At 44.4% G+C, this 16,594-nt stretch overlaps 1 protein-coding gene across 2 annotated transcripts in view; it reads right to left on the bottom strand.

Annotated features, from left to right (window-relative positions):
* Nucleotides 1-16,594, bottom strand: part of STAT1 (signal transducer and activator of transcription 1) — a 46,247-nt gene that overhangs the window by 5,563 nt on the left and 24,090 nt on the right. For both annotated transcript variants that reach the window (XM_032220111.1, XM_032220118.1), the window contains 5 exons: nucleotides 11,718-11,816; nucleotides 9,579-9,714; nucleotides 7,528-7,577; nucleotides 5,201-5,295; nucleotides 3,309-3,448 (listed from right to left, as the gene is read on the bottom strand). In XM_032220111.1, coding sequence (XP_032076002.1) covers nucleotides 3,309-3,448; nucleotides 5,201-5,295; nucleotides 7,528-7,577; nucleotides 9,579-9,714; nucleotides 11,718-11,816 — 520 coding nt within the window. The remainder of the gene's footprint in view (nucleotides 1-3,308; nucleotides 3,449-5,200; nucleotides 5,296-7,527; nucleotides 7,578-9,578; nucleotides 9,715-11,717; nucleotides 11,817-16,594) is intronic.

Raw genomic sequence — 16,594 nt, 5'->3', positions numbered from 1 at the left:
TTTTTTTCAAGAGGCAACAGGAGTTTCTTGCTTTTTCTTAGTAGACGTTTCATTTTTCATCCAAGAAGCTTCTTCAGCTCAATATTTTTCAATTGTTTTATTTGGGGTTGCTTTTAACAGAAGCTTGACAATGTAATAGCAATAGTAATAGCAGTGGACTTATATACCGCTTCATAGGGCTTTCAGCCCTCTCTAAGCGGTTTACAGAGAGTCAGCATATTGCCCCCAACAATCTGGGTCCTCATTTTACCCACCTCGGAAGGATGGAAGGCTGAGTCAACCCTGAGCCGGTGGGATTTGAACCGCTGAACTGCTGATCTAGCAGTAGCCTGCAGTGCTGCATTTAACCACTGCGCCACCTTGGCTCAATGTAGAAATTTTATCAAAAACTTTTGCCAGAATTAGAGCAATGAAGTTGCTAGAAAGTCTATAGATGGAAGATGGTAAAATTACAGGATTACCACTGTTCCTTCTAGTTCCTGATTCACACTTTATATTCTCTTGAGAATTTCTTGTAATCTGTAATAATTTGAATCCTCTCCAGGATCTTTTCTGAAATTCTTTCAGAGAGCTATTTGTCTGTAGCAGACCACTGCCATCTTGTGGCCTGTCCAGAAATTGAATTTTCTTTTTAATTAATTTGCCATCTATTGTATTACTGTGATCTGAGCAGAATATATTTTATATCCTTGGGCAATGGAATTGTTTGCATGTTAATATTTAGGCAGAGTTTTATTTTTTTTAAAGAAAAAGTTGTATTTAATTTATGTTTTGGGAGATGTGGCCATCTTCCTGGGGGAAAAGGTAGACAAAGTACTGAAACTTACTCATCAAACCTCAATGCCATAGAACCAGGGAATAACTATACACATTACTGTATTTTTCGGACTATAAGATGCACCAGTGTATAAGACGCACCAAGATTTCTAAGAGGTAAGTAAGTCCTCTCCAGCCCCCAGAAGCATGCTGCAGACTACAGCAGGGGGAAGGCTAAAATGTCTCCATTTTGGGATGTGGGGGCGGGGCTTTGGGAGGCCAAAAATTGCCGTATTTAATGTATAAGTCGCACCAACATTTCCGTGCTCTTTTAGGGGGGAAAAGGTGTGTCTTATAGTCCGAAAAATACAGTATTTAAACTTCTGCACTTTGACTTTTTAATGGCCAGAAAGGCATAACAGAATATCAGTCCAATTTCTTTTCTTATAACTAGGGTTCTCAACTGGGGTTCTCAATCTCCCAGAAATGGCGGTAGCAGGAACAACAAAGTTGGTACTTCAGTACAGGAGGTGAAGTCAATGTGAAGACCAAGAGGACTTCTGACCAACAAAGCTCTGAGATCTCCAACCCTTCACCACAGTGGTGGGTTTCAAATTGTTTTGGAACCTACTCTGTGGGTGTGGCCCCCTTTATGGGAGTGGCTTGCCGGCCATGTGACCTGGTGGGAGTGGCTTGCCAGCCATGTGCTTTCGCTCTCTCTCTCTTTCCTTCCTTTTGTCTCTCTGTCCTTTTTCTTTCATCTCTCTCACTCTTTTTGTTTCTTTCTTTCTTTCTTTCTTTCTTCCTCTTTCTCTCTCTCTCTGTGTCTGTCTGTCTGTGTGTGTGTGTGTGTGTAGCAGTGGTGGGTTTCAAAATTTTTTGGAACCTCTTCTGTAGGTGTGGCCTGCTTTCCAGGTCCATTGGTGGAACATCTTCTAACCGGTTTGGTAGATTTGACGAACCGGTTCTACCGAATAAGTGCGAACTGGTAGGAACCGACCTCTGCTTCACCCTATGGGTCCCAAGCATTTTACCGCAATCTCAAACATTTGCTTAAACATATATTTATGCAATTCAGGCAACCATGAATTGAGAATAATTTTGGATTTATGCAGTTTACACGCACAAGCATACACTAAGGACTGCATTTGGGATTGTTGCAGATTTCCTTCCTATACAATATTCTATTAGGGAAGCCTCAGTACCCAGTAGTATTTTCATTCAAAATGATATGATTAATTAAGTAGCTCTGTGGATTTTAATTTGATGCTTTTCCTTCTGTAGTTTTACTTCTGTTCTTCCTTCAGTAAGTATTATGAGGTTGTCCCTGCTACTTTTTTTTTTTTTTTTTAAACTGGATCCATTCTCTTCTGTTGAGGGGTTTCTGGAACTCAAATTGTCATGGTAACATCTAAAACAGTTTGTTGGTCTGAATGCTTTTGAATGTCCACCTAACCTTTGCCGGGAAAGCAAGGTTGGGCTCTCCTAGTGCTCCTGTCCTTCTTGTTGGCACAAAGTAGGCCAGGACAGCATCCCTGCCTGAATTGTTAGAAGAAAGTTGCGTTCCTGTCATAGCCTCTGCCAGTCATTCTTGAGAGCTCATGGGCCCTGGCCTGACTCAATATTTATTTGATGGATTTTTATGTATGAGTAAAATATGTGAGAGAGAGATTGAGGGAGAGAGAAAGATGAAAGACACCAAATTTACCTTGCTTCCCCGAAAATAAGACCTCCCTGGATAATAAGCCCAATTCGGCTTTTGAGTGCATGTGCTAAAATAAGCCCTCCACGAAAATATTGCAACACAACAGTAGCCATGAGGTGACCATGGCCGCTGCCTCCTGCACCTCAAAAATAATAGGACCTCACGGAAAATAAGGCCAAGCGCTTATTTTTGGGGAAACACGGTAGTTATCTCCAATTCCATCCGCCAGCCAATGTCGGCTGGCGACCCCCTGGGGGAGAGCCTTCTCTGTTGCAGCTCCAGCCCTCTGGAATGATCTCCCTGTCGAGATCCGGACCCTTACGACCCTCCCAGCTTTCCGCAAAGCCACCAAGTCCTGGCTGCTCCAGCAGGCCGGGGGGGCTGTGAAACATCCAGCCCCACGGAATTTGTGAATGTTGTGGTTTTGTTTTTAAAGTGTTGTTTTTGTCTAGTCTTCTCCCTTCCCTTGTCTATTGTGAGCTGCCAGGAGTCCTTCGGGAGTGGGCGGCATACAAAACAAATACAATACAATACAATAATACAATTTTATACAAAGAAAATCTACTCATAACCTTGAGTAGATAAAGAGAATGCTATTGCATTATTCCGCTATACTGAATAATATGAGATTTTCTTAAACAAAGGCAACTATGTTCTTATCCCATAGAGTTGTGGAAATTAATAGGGATTTAAACTTACTGGGAGAAACCAGGTCTGAGCTCGTTAAACTGTGAAATTTTCCAAGTCGGAGACAAAAATTTCCTTCCTAAAAGCACAAGAGCTCCAAGCACAAAGGGGATTCGCAGACTCGTCACAACACAAAGTCTTTCCTCTAGGTTTTACTTACCGTTTGCTGGTCCTTCCACCCAGGTGAAAGTGATTGCTCCGTCTCGACTACTTTCACTGAACCTCAAAAGAAACGTCCCAGTCTCCATATCCTTAAGCAGCATGCGCTCTTGCTCCTTGCTAACAAAGCCCATGATGTGCCTGCAACATGGGGAAGAACATTATTCCTATCAAAGGAGGGCCTCTGCTTTTTAGAGCCGAGGTGGCGCAGTGGTTAGGGTGCAGTACTGCAGGCCACTTCAGCTGACTGCTAGCTGCAGTTCGGCGGTTCAAATCTCCCCGGCTCAAGGTTGACTTAGCCTTCCATCCTTCTGAGGTGGGTGAAATGAGGACCCAGACTGTGGGGGCAATATGCTGACTCTGTAAACCTCTTAGAGAGGGCTGAATGCTGGCTGGGGAATTCTGGGAGTTGAAGTCCAGACATCTTCAAGTTGCCAAGGTTGAGAAACACTGGCTTAGTGACTGTTCAAAGTTACAACACTGAAAAGAGTGACTTATGACCATTTTTTCACATTTACAACCTTTGCAGTATCCCCATGGGCGCGTGATTTACATTCGGATACTTGACAACCGACTCATGTTTATGACGGTCGCAGTGTCCCGGGGTCATGTGATTCCCTTTTGCGATCTTCTGACAAATCAATGGGGAAGCAGGATTCACTTAACAACCATGTTGCTAACTCAGCATCTGCAGTGATTCACTTGGCAAGAAAAGACGTAAAATGGGGCAAAACTCACTTAACAAATGTGTAACGTAGCAACATAAATTTTGGGCTCAATCGTAGGTCATAACGTGAGGACTCACCTGCAACAGTTCTACTTTCAATCTAACTAACCTTGCTACTGCAAGGTTGCGCCAAGGTGGCGCAGTGGTTAGGGTGAAGTACTGCAGGCCACTTCAGCTAACTGCTATCTGCAGTTCGGCGGTTCAAATCTCACCGGCTCAAGGTTGACTTAGCCTTCCATCCTTCCGAGGTGGGTGAAATGAGGACCCAGACTGTGGGGGCGATATGCTGACTCTGTAAACCGCTTAGAGAGGGCTGAAAGCCCTATGAAGCGGTATATAAGTCTAACTGCTATTGCTATTGCTACTGCTACTGGAAACTCTGCAAGATTAATTCTGGGTAAAATAATTTACTTTTCCTTCAGGCAGCTGCCTACATCCTGGCAACACATTTTATGTTGTGCCATTAAAAAAGCATTTGGCCATGCTTGTGGGTTTCATAATAGAGGAAGATTGCTGTTAACCTCATTAGAAAATGGTCTTTTAGGCTTTGCAGAAATCTAGAGGCACTTTAAAAGAAGAGTGGAAAAACACTATAATGGTTCTTTCATTGTGACGTTAACTTTATAATCCATCCCAGATTAGTCTGAAACTCCCATATCGTTTCTCTACTTCTTCTTAAGCCTTTCTACATGCAGCAGGCATATGGAACAATGCTCTTTCTTAAGAACCATCATAACATCCCACATTGACACTGCCCAGGTTCCAAGTATGGAAGAACCCTGTAAGTTGCCATTAGCGATGTAGTTTCTATTAAAGGAAAGAAAGCAGAAGAAATATTTCCTTTCCTGGCAACAGCACTGCAGTCTCCCTAAATCTGCCATGAAGCCTCAAAGTCTGAAGAACAGATTTTCAAAACTAACAGGGATATGGAGGGAAAGAGAAAGAAACCTCATTGTGCAGAAGAAAAGAAAAACAGATTCCATTCAGACACTACAGGATTCTTCCTTTTAGGGTTCTAAAGTTAATAAAAGTCCAAGGGAGTCTCTCTTTTTTTTTGATATTACTGGCTATAAATATTGTTTGACTTCAATATGCTGTGAAGTCCATCTGAAATCAATGCAGATTTGTTTGGCTTTCTTTTCGGGCCCTGAGCAAAACACACTTACCCATCGTTCCAGAGGCAGATCAAGTGTTTCCTGATCAGTTCAAGGATCCCTTCAATCCACAGCCAAAAGGCAAAATTTTTATCATTCAGGTTTTCCTGAAATCAAGAAAGACCAAAAGCTGAAGTGGTAAAAATTGCCCACGGATTTAGCATCAGTCATCCCAAGGGTGTCAGTTTTTAATTTAATTTTCATTTCTTGCCACTTGCTTGGTGTTTTCACATTTGTTTGGTGTACTCATTTTTCTGAATATTTAAGAAAGGGGTGTCCAAATGATTAATAAGTTGCAGCTTCAAGGCCTCCATTATCCCAAAATTCCTGTCCTTCCATTTTTTCAAACCATGCTTCCTACAATGAATATTAGACTGTGGAGTCCTTGGTGCTCTCCGAGTTCAATTGCTTTTTTGCAGATTTTTTGTTACTCGAGTAGATAACATCTTCATTGAATTAAACCACCCACACCCCCACACACACCCCGAGTGCATCTAGAAGCTAAAAGCTTCCTTTGTTTTCTGTTTGCAAGAGAAACCTCCTATGCACTCTTATTTTTGTATGTGAGTTGGTTGTTTCTCCCGAGAAATCCTCAAACAGCAAAGGCTTTATTAACATGTCATGGGAAACATCTATTAGCCACATTGAAGGTCAAGTTGGACACCAACGTCTGTTCTAGGTATCGTCTTCCATGGCAAGCTAGAGTGGAAGACAATTCAGCAGTCCCAACGGAAGGGCTAGGAAACCAGCGCTCATCCAGATAGTATTAGATTCCCATCTCCGATCAGCTCAAGTTGGTATGGATGCTTGTAAGGACTGCTAATTGTGATAGCAGTTCCTCCCCATTTCAGCTCTGTTCTTTTGCCATCCATTAAGTTGTTCCAGAGACAGGGTCCCATTTCTTGCTGTTGACACTAAACCGCAATGGGTGGATCTATACATCACATGAAGCCTAAAGGAAAGTTCATCATAGACTGTACATAAACTGGAACAGCCCATAATCATGTCTACATCAGGGATGTGCAGTCAGGGGAGGCAGAGGAGGCAGAGCCTCACCACTGTCATCATGAAAAGAAAATAAAATGTAAAAGGAAAAAGGTAAGAGCTGAGGTCAGGCTGAGCTAGTTGCTGCCAGAGTCACCGTGGATGACTCTGCTTAACTGTTTAAAAAAGCCTCTAAAAAAGCGCCCTCTACAGGAGGAGGCAGGAGAACGACGTGCCTCATCTAGTCTGACTTTAGGCATTTTATGATCACTCGAGCAGAGTTAAGCAAGGATTAAAAGCCGAAAAATTCCTGACTCTGGCAGCAACTAGCTCAACCTGACCTCAGCTCTTGCCTTTTTCCTTTTACATTTTTTTTTCTTTTCGTGATGACAGGCAAGAGCAGAGTTGAAATCCTCTCTGAAACAGCTGGAAAAGGTACGTGTGGGTGGGAGGGAGGGGGAGGAATTCAAACTTCATCCTCAAGTGTAGACTCCCCCCCCCAAGTGTAGTTTAATTGCAGACAGAGCCACTTTGCCTGTTCAAAAACACACACACACACAGTTGGATAAAAATATATAAGCCCAGCTTCACTGATTACAAGTTTGAAAAGGCAACGTGGCTCCGCCTGCAGTCAAAGGCTCAGATAGGCTCCCCTCCGGCTTCTCTGCCTCTTTTCTCACCCCAGCCTGCAAGCAGGAGGCGAGTGGGTGGGTGGGTGGGTTTTATTGCATTTCAGGCATTTCCCACCCAGACAGCAGGCTACATTTGCAATGGTGGAGGGGAATTGGGGGAAGGGGTATGGCAGAGGAGCTGCTTTCAAGCCATTGGAAAATATATCCAATCCAACTTCTGTGTTTGTGTTTGTTTGAGAGAGAGAGAGAGTGAGAGGGAAGGGGGTAGGAGACATAGTCCAATCCAACTTCTCTGTGTGCGTGTGTCTGTTTGAGAGAGGGGGAGAGGGAGGAAGGAGGGGGAGGGAGAAGAAAAAGAATGAAGGAAACTTTTCCGCAAAGGAGAAAAACAAATGCTGTCACTTTAAATCGGAACTGAGCATGCCTGGCTATGGAATTCTGGGAGTTGAAGTCCACAAGTCTAAAAAAATTTGAAACCCACCACTATGTCAGTGCCTCACCAGCCATAAACCTCACCGCACATCACTGGTCTACAGTGATGGAATGTAAACGCTCCAAACTATTCAAGAACAACATTTTTGTTCTTACCCCAGGTATGATTCAGCCAGAATCAAGAATAATTCAGATGCACTCTTTTATAGTAGGAATAAAATCCAACGAGCAATGGTTTATATTAAGTTACATTGATTTCCATAATATTAGCTGAGGAACAGCGACTCATACCTTGCAGAATCTTGCCCATGAAATAAGGCCATCTGGAGTACATCCATTTGCTAAAAGAAAAAAAACCCAAGATATTTCCATCAGGTCACTGACATGTTTGCATTTATACTGTACCAACGTAGAATGCCATGCTGAGATTAAATCCCATGCAAACATTATATTTTGAATTTTAAGTATTGCTATCTAGAAAAGGTCTGAGGAACATGCAGCTTAAGGACCGCTTTCCTAAACTTGTTCCCATCCAGATGTGCTAGCCTACCCAATACCCAAAAGCTGTAAGACATCTATTCAATTATGAGTGCATTGTTCATGATTGATTTTGAAGAATGTATGGAGTTGGATTTTAAATTTATGCTTCATAAATGTGGAATCTTCACTTCAGCATTTCCTTGGCTTATGGGTTTTGTTTTATTTTGTTATTATCCTGAGAGGAGGTCTACACATTCTCCATCCAAAAAGATTAAATAAAATTAAAACCAGAAGCCAGGGAGAGCTAAAATCTCTCATCACCATGCCTTTATGCCAGGGGTGTCAGAGTCAATTTCATTGAGGACTGATTCAGGGTTGGGTTTGATCTTGGGGAGCCGTGGCCACCTCGATGTCACGCAGAACTGATGTGGTGCAGTGGTTAGAGTGCAGTACTGCAGCCACTTCAGCTGAAGTTCAAATCTCACCGGCTCAAGGGTGACTCAGCCTTCCATCCTTCCGAGGTGGGTAAAATGAGGACCCAGACTGTGGGGGCAATATGCTGACTCTGTAAACCGCTTAGAGAGGGCTGAAAGCCCTATGAAGCGGTATATAAGTCTAACTGCTATTGCTATGTCAAGGGCAACTATGGTGGCCCAAGCGCTTTGCCAGCGAAAATGAGCTTGGGAGGGCCACACATGGCTCTCCCGAGCTCTGCTTTCACTGGCAGAGGGTTGCAGGAGGCCGTCGCATCTGAAATCAGAGCTCAGGAGGGCTGCGTGTGGCCCTCCTGAGCTCTGTTTTTGTTGGAAGACGCACCATGGGCTGGTCCTTTGCTGTTTCCAGGGCGGCCCCATGGGCCAGTTCTAAGCACCCCATGGGCCAGATTCAGCCCGCAGGTCTTGAGTTTGACACCCCTGCTCAATGCTATGTAGCCAAGAGGTTCCACTACTGAAATTATTTCCATCTTTTGCATTTTGACCTTTTAATCACTCAAAAATGAACAAAAGATGAGAGGCTAATCATTAATCATTGCAAAATGGACAAAAGATGAGAGGCTAGCTGAAAGATAGGTGGTGGCGGCAGGAACAATCAAGCACTAACTCTAAAACCAGAGTCAATGTGAAGATTCAGAGGGCTTCTGGAAATGATGATTTGAGTCTCGTTCCAGTTTTCACTCTATAGAGAATTTATAATGCCACTTACCGGGAAGAAGAATGAGGTAAGGGAAGGTGGGTAGAGGGGAGAGAAAAAGAAGAAGAGGAGGGAGGAAGTGAAAGAAAGAGAAGGAGAGAAGGCAGGAAGGAGAAGAAAAAGGGTAGGAGTAGGGAAGAGATAAGGGAAAGAAGAAGGGGATGGAGACAAGGAAGGAAGGAAGTAGAGAAGGAAGGGAGGGAGAAAGAAAAGAAAGAGAAAACAAGGTGGTGTCTTAGCAGGTGCGAAGGATGGTAAACAAAGCATTCTAAACTATATCTTATAACCTTCCAAATGGGATAATAATAATGTAAGAATGGCAAAGAAAAAGAATAATTATGTGAATGTATATCTATAATCTGTATGTAAGAGAACAAATGACAGTAAAAATATATAGCATAATATAGGTAAATAATATCTGGTCATAAGTAGCTAAGTTTAAATAAATAAAGAAATGTACATACAAATGGATAACAAATAAGGAGATAATGAATGAAAGATAGAAATGTATAGTAGGAAAAACACTAACTGCAAAGAAACCGATTCAGAACTGCTGTATGATATACGATGGAACTTATTGTTCCTATGTTGTTTTTAAGTTATGTGTTTGTTTTTGTTGATGTGTTTATGTGTTTAAATAAAAAAAATTATCACCCTATAAGGCCACTTACGAAGCAACTTCTCCCCGATCATTTCCAGCTGATCTGTACTGAGTCCCCTTTTTGTGACAGAGGAAAACTGCCAGCTCAGCACTTCAGAAAGCTGTGACCATCTTGCACATGGTGGATTAAGGAAGAAGGACAAATTCTAAAATGGAAGCAGATTAGGATACGTGGAGCAAATATCTCTCACCTTTCTTTTAAGGAGTTCAGGTGACGTTTCCACTTTCCTGCACTTCTGTGAGGTGGACAGATTGTCTACTGAGCTTATGTTTCATAACAAGGAGAAGGCCTTTTTTTGGTAGCTGTGTCTGAACCCAAGAAAAACCTATTCCACCTGCTTACCCATAAACCCTCCAGAAGCTACTTTTTAAGCGTGACCCGACAAAAGGGCGAACGACAAAACCGTGTCGCTAAAACCACGCCATCATCAACGCGCCAACAACAGCGCGTCGACAACAGCGCATCGACAGAAGGGCGATTTACAACAGCGCGTCGGCAGGGCGATTTAAGTTAAGGTAAGGGTTAGGTTTAGGATTAGATTTAGGGTTAGGATTAGGTTTAGGGTTAGGTTTAGCATTACGCTTAGGGTTAGTGTTACGTTTAGGGTTAGGTTTAGTTTTACAGCGCGTTTCTGTCACCGTGCTGTTGTTGGCGCGATTCAGCACTCATTCGTCGGAGCGCTTTAGAACACGCGGGTTTGTCACCGCGGTTTAGTTGGGCGTGGTTTTGTCATTCGCCCTTTTGTCGGTGAACCCTTTTTAAGAATGTCTTTTGGAAAGACAGTTACTCACTTAAATATGGCATCTTTAACAGCTTGATGTTTGTAATAGGTTTTAAAGCAACTGCTTTGAACTGTCCAGATCTGAATGAAGAGGAAGCTGGCTATATAATGTTTTAAAGGAATAACAAAATAAATGGGGACACTAGAAGGTCATTTAATGAGCTTCAGGAATGAGATGGGATCTGAATCTACATCAGCACCATCCTGCTCTGAAATGCTGTGAGACATTCCCAACTGACAATCTCCAACATCTCTGGTTTTTAACTTCTGTCGTTTGGAAAAAAAACAACAACAGATGGGCAAAGGCATTCTAAATACCACACAGTGGCGCTTGCGACTGGCTGAGATTTGATGTTTAAGTAGGAAGTTTTGCCACACAAAATGCGGCACTCAGATGCTACAAGGAGCACTGTTAACTTGGCAAAAAACAATCTAGGATTGCATAAAAAAACTAAGAAGTATGTTGGCCACTCAGTAAGTCTAAACCAGGGGTTCCCAACCCTTGAGTCGTGGCCTGGAACTGGGCGGTGGGCAACTGGGCAAGTGCACATAATTCTATTTGTGCACGCCCACCACTTGTGTGGAACCATTCCCCTCCCCCCCGTCCGCCACTGGTCCGCAGAGCTGGAAAGGTTGGGTGTGGACCGCTGGTCTAAACCAATCCATGATGCCAAAGCAAGCAGTATTAACAAATCTAAAACCAGATACTAACACACTCAGTAATCAGACAGTTGTACTTTACTTGTAGAAAAAAAATCAGTAGAAATTTCTAAAATTCCTTGTACTCAATCGCAAAATCAGAAAACTCCACTCTTATTAAACAGTTTCAAAGATATGAAGGTTCCTGTATTAATTTTCATTTCCCCCCCTCAAACAGAAAACCAAAATATTTTTGTTCTCTTTTTTCAAAAAGTGGAATATTTTGGAATATTCCAAATTTTGGAAATATCAATGATTTGATAGGAATAGGCATGCTATCTCCCCTCTTTCAGAAATCAACCATTTTTATCTATATAATTATAAATCAAGACGTTTTTCAATATCTCCTCAAAAAGCCATATAAACATCAATTTTGTAATAAACAGATGAACATAATAAGCTGGATTTCTTTTGGTGAATAGCAACTATAAAAGCAACTATAGCAATAGTGCATCTATTTGATCTGATTAGAGAATTCATATTTTCCTACCAAATATTAAAGCATTTTATGATATAAAATGCTTCCAGTGCAATATCATAAATTCTGTTATGTTCAACAAGACTAAATTCCTTGTAAAAGCATTTATGGCAGAGACTTTAAAGGGAGCCAGTCTGAATGCAGGGATTCTTAGCAATTTCAATCTTAGAAAAGGTGCTTGTTAAGTTACCTTTGGTTCATTCATCAGCATATTGTACCATAAAATGGAAGCCCATCCACTTGGTAATTGACTGACATTTGAGATCACAACAATTGGAAGGGAATGGGTCTGGGAAGGGAAAATCACAGAGACAAGTTAAGCAAATATTCATAAATGGCAAATATTCCACAGGCAGAAAAAATGAAGCTAGATTCACATATCACATGGTCATGGCTTTTTAAATAGTTTTGAATATGCTAGGAGTGCAAAACCACTTTATAATCTGTATACGTAAACTGTGGATTCAGCCAAAACTTCTATCCAGCCTCTCCAAGTATTTGGCTTTTAATTCCATCCTCCTCTGCCATACAGAGAATGACCATTGACTTACCTGAACGGCCCTTCTATGTGCGCTGCAAGGGGAATCCAAGCATGGGTTAACTTTGTCCATTAGCCTAGAGACTGAGTTACGTAATTGTTGACCACGCCCCCTCTGACTAGGGTAGTTCAGTTTTGTACGAAGGCTCAGCCGATCCAAGAGAAACAAAGGAATCAGCAGACTAGAAGGTAAGTAGGTAAGTAAACACAATACGTTTGTGTGAGATTGAAACAGTGCCAGTGCCTGGACCAGCCGAAGCCAAGGGTGGGTTTGGATTCCCCTCACAGCGCGCATAGAAGGACCATTCAGGTAAGTCAACGGTCATTCTCCTGTGCGCTGGTTGGGGAATCCAAGCATGGGACATGCCAAAGCAATGAGTTTCAAGGGTGGGACGCAGGCTGGTCAGGGGCCATGGATGATGCTACAACCCTCTGTAAGACGCGTCACTCAAAGGAAGCCTCCGCCGAGGCATACATGTCCACTTTGTAATGACGGATGAAGAGCGACATTAATGACCAGGTCACCGCCCTACATATGTCCTCCTCTGAGGCCTGTGTTGCCCATGCTGCCGTGGTGGCTGCACTCCTGGTGGAATGGGGAGGGTGCCGGTCGAGATTGGGATTCGTATGCGAGGGCAATGCACGCTTTCAACCAGCGCCCAATGGTGTTTGAGGACACCTTCTGTCCCATGGATGCCGGCTGGTAAGACACAAAAAGCACCTCTGATCTCCTGAATGATGCCGTGCACTTCACATAGTGACGGAGCACCCTGCGACCATCAAGATGGTGCCACTTCCATTCCTGAGGGTGTGACGGATTGGGACAAAAGTCTGGAAGGATGAGTTCTTGCGCCCTGTGGAACAAGGAGTTAACTTTTGGCAGGAATGCCGGGTCCAATCACAAGATGACTCTGTCTTGATGGAATATACAGAGATCCTCCCGTACTGAAAGTGCTGCCAGTTCTGAGAGTCTTCTAGTGGATGTAATCGCCACTAAAAAAATGGTTTTGAGAGTCAACAATCTAAGACTGATGGTACGAATGGGCTTGAAAGGCTCAGCCATGAGAGCTCTAAGTACCAGGAGCAAATCCCATGTAGGGTAACGGTGGACTACTGGTGGCTTGAGGTTAGATGCGCCCTTCAAGAAGGACTGGACCCTCGGATGGTGAGCAAGGGAATATCCCTGGGCGCCTCCCACCACAGTCGATAATGCCGCAGTCTATGTAGACTGCTGGACATTAGCCCTTTATCCAAACCCAATTGTAAAAAGTGTAAAACCCGTGGAACAGGAGACTTAAGTGGGTCCACAGATACTGTCTGGCACCACCTGCAAAAGGACTGCCAAGTAGCTTCATAAATTCGTGTCGTGGATGGACAGCGAGCAGCTTGGATCATGGTGATGACCTTGTCAGAGAAGTGCTGACACATCAGGATCGCCCGCTCACGTGTCACACGGCTAATTGTAGCAGCTGAGGGTTCAGATGGATGAGAACCCCCTGCAAGAGCGTTATCCGGTCGTCTGGTATTCTCCACGGTCGGGAAATTGAAAGATGGACCAGGTCGGCATACCAAGGGCATCTGGGCCACATTGGCGCGACCAAGAGAACTTCCGCCTGCTCCAAAAGAATCTTCTGGATGACCAGCGGTATAAGTGGGAGAGGTGGGAAGGCGTATAGGAGACCTTCCGGCCAGGGGCTACAAAGGGCGTTGGTGCCTTCTGCTTCCAGAACATAATACCTGGTGAAGAACCTCGGCAGGTGTGCGTTGTACAGTTGAGCAAAGAGGTCCACCTGGGGCCGACTGAAGCAGTGAGCCAGTTCCTGGAATAGAGTCGGATGGAGCTGCCACTCCATCTGGTCTACTGTGGTTCTGCTCAGCCAATCCGCCTGTACACTGGCTGTGCCCGAAATGTGCTCTGCCCGGAGGGATAACAGGTGAGTCTCCGCCCAATGGTGAAGACGTTCCGCTTCCAGCATCAAGGCCCGGTGGTTGACATGTACCTTGGAAGCTACATTTTCTGTGAGAACCAACACGTGCTTGGTCATCACCAGGTCTCGAAAGTCGCAGAGAGCTAGCAGATCACTCGAAGCTCTAGCCAGTTGATGCTGTTCCTCAATTCCTGGGCGCTCCAGCGACCCTGTGTCACTCGGCCCGAGGCATGGGCTCCCCATCCGAATAGACTTGCGCCTGTTGTTACTACAACGCGATCTGGCTCCTTGAAAAGGCACCCCTTGAGGATTTTGGAAGAAGTCCACCAGCGTAGCAAATGAAGCACCTTGGGAGGCAAATGGACCCTGGTCTGTGAGTTGCTAGTGTGAGCCCTCTGAAATGGGAGCAAAAACCACTGGAGAGGACGTGCGTGAAACCTCGACCATGGGACAACGTCTATACATGAGATCATCTTCCCCAGCAGCTGGGAGAGGACCATGAGGGCATTTGCACCTGACTCACCAGGGTCTGAAGGCTTTGGCGTCTTTCCTGGGAAAGCGAAACCATGCACCGTTCAGAGTTGATGACGGTCCCGAGATGGAGGAGGGACGTGGTTGGGTGCAAGTGGCTCTTTGGAAAATTCAAGAGGAGCTGTGGAGTTGTAATGCTTCGATCGTGGTCTGCAAATCCTGTCTTGCCATATCTGGGGATGACAATAGGATCAAGATGTCATCTAAATAACAGTTGACCCTTATCTGGATTGACCAGAGGGATGCTGCTATTACCGCCAAGAACTTCGTGAAGGTCCGCGGGACCGATGAAAGGCTGAATGGCAGGGCACGGTATAGGAAATGGCGCCCCAAAACTGGAATTGCAAGAACCTTCAATGTGGTGGGTGTATCGGCACATGGAGGTATGCCTCCTTGATGTCCACAGAGGTCAGTAGGTCGCCCTGCCGGATACAGGCCAGAATGCTCTTGAGCGACTGCATTTTGAACCTCTGGTATTTCAGGTAGAGATTGAGCCATCTTTCCCCGTCTGGAGGGGAGGGCAGAATGCCAGCAGCTGAAATGACACAGCTGACTCACTCAGAACTGTGCTGCGACGCCAAGGCTCCCAAAGCTCTGGAAACGGCAACCCATGCCTAACAATTGTGTCCACTCCCGCCGGAGGCAAGGTCGCGCTGCCTTTCTCGGCAGCAAGTGAAGAGAATGGGAGGCAGTACCAGCGGGTTGTTGAGTCCCGCGCTGACACGAGAGCAGCGAACCGACTCTCACCACGGCCACTTATTAGGGAAGAGAGGTTTTTTGCGTCTCTCTAAGGCTGGACTGAGTTAAAAACTGGACTACCCCAGCCAGAGGAGGCATGGTCAACAATTATGTAACTCAGTCTCTAGACTAATGAACAAAGTTAACTCATGCTTGGATTCCCCAAGCAGCGCACAGGAGAAGATGAGAGTTATGGCTCTAAACCAGAAGTATTGAACTCAATTTTATTGAGGGCTACATCAGGGTTGTGTTTGACTCGGGGGTCGGTGGGGCAGGGCATGGCCAGGATAGGCATCTGGGCTCTGTTTTCAGCTACAACAGCCTCCTGCAGCCCTCTGCCAGGGAAAATGGAGCTCAGGGAGGCTGCACACTGTTTTTGCTGGCAGAGGGCTGCAGGAGGCCATCGCAGCCGAAAATAGAGCCTGGGGGCATTGCACGTGGCTCACCCAAGTTCGGTTTTCCCTGGCAGACGCACCATAGGCCAGTCCTTCACTGTTTCCAGAGTGACCCCACGGGCTAGATCTAAGTACGCCATGGGCCGGATCCAGCCCACGAGCTTTGAGTTTGACACCCCTGCTCTAAACCAACGGAACTGAAAATTTGATATCAGACTGTTAACTTCACAATATACAATGGCGTCATTTCATCATTAGAGCCATTCAGGATTTAAACAAAACACTTTGCATCATTCAAAGATCTGAGCAACAGCCACAAAGAATAGGGTAATGAAATAATGAAAACTAATTAGAAGGTCACATTAAACACCTTTAGCCTAGCCCCCAAAGAAGAAAAAGAGGTTTAGGCTTTAGTTCCAAAACATCCTATACCAATCAATACAGTAAGCCAGGCAAGGACAATCTGACTTTAGATGTAAGGCTGCTTTAACCACCGAGGACCATTTTTCCCAAATTACCACATGCCATACTTTTCTTAATTCTACTTAAGACTTGTGTCAGCATCATAGAATACAGCAACAAGGACTGTGCATTGAAGAAGCAATGATTATAGCCACTCTCACTTTCCATTTATCAATTCAGTGAAATAGACAAAAGCAACCAAAGTGAACCAAGAGTAGCCATCCAATTGCTTTTGAGGTATGACAACATCATCTCACAAACATGACCATTAATCGGCACCATTTATATTAAGACATTTGACATAATAACTTCTCCTGTCCTTTGTATGGTAACCCTGACATGCACACCATCACTTCCGGTAATAAAAACAGCCTCCAAAATATTGCATCCAAAGGTACACTGCAGCAAACATTTTGGTGCTTCTGCCATGATCATGTGATGAGTCCTGTCATTGGACACTGCAGACCTAGAAGGG

The sequence above is a fragment of the Thamnophis elegans genome, chromosome 1 (assembly GCF_009769535.1).
Source record: "Thamnophis elegans isolate rThaEle1 chromosome 1, rThaEle1.pri, whole genome shotgun sequence".
Lineage (NCBI taxonomy): Eukaryota > Metazoa > Chordata > Lepidosauria > Squamata > Colubridae > Thamnophis > Thamnophis elegans.
This window is presented reverse-complemented; position numbering and strand designations above follow the sequence as displayed.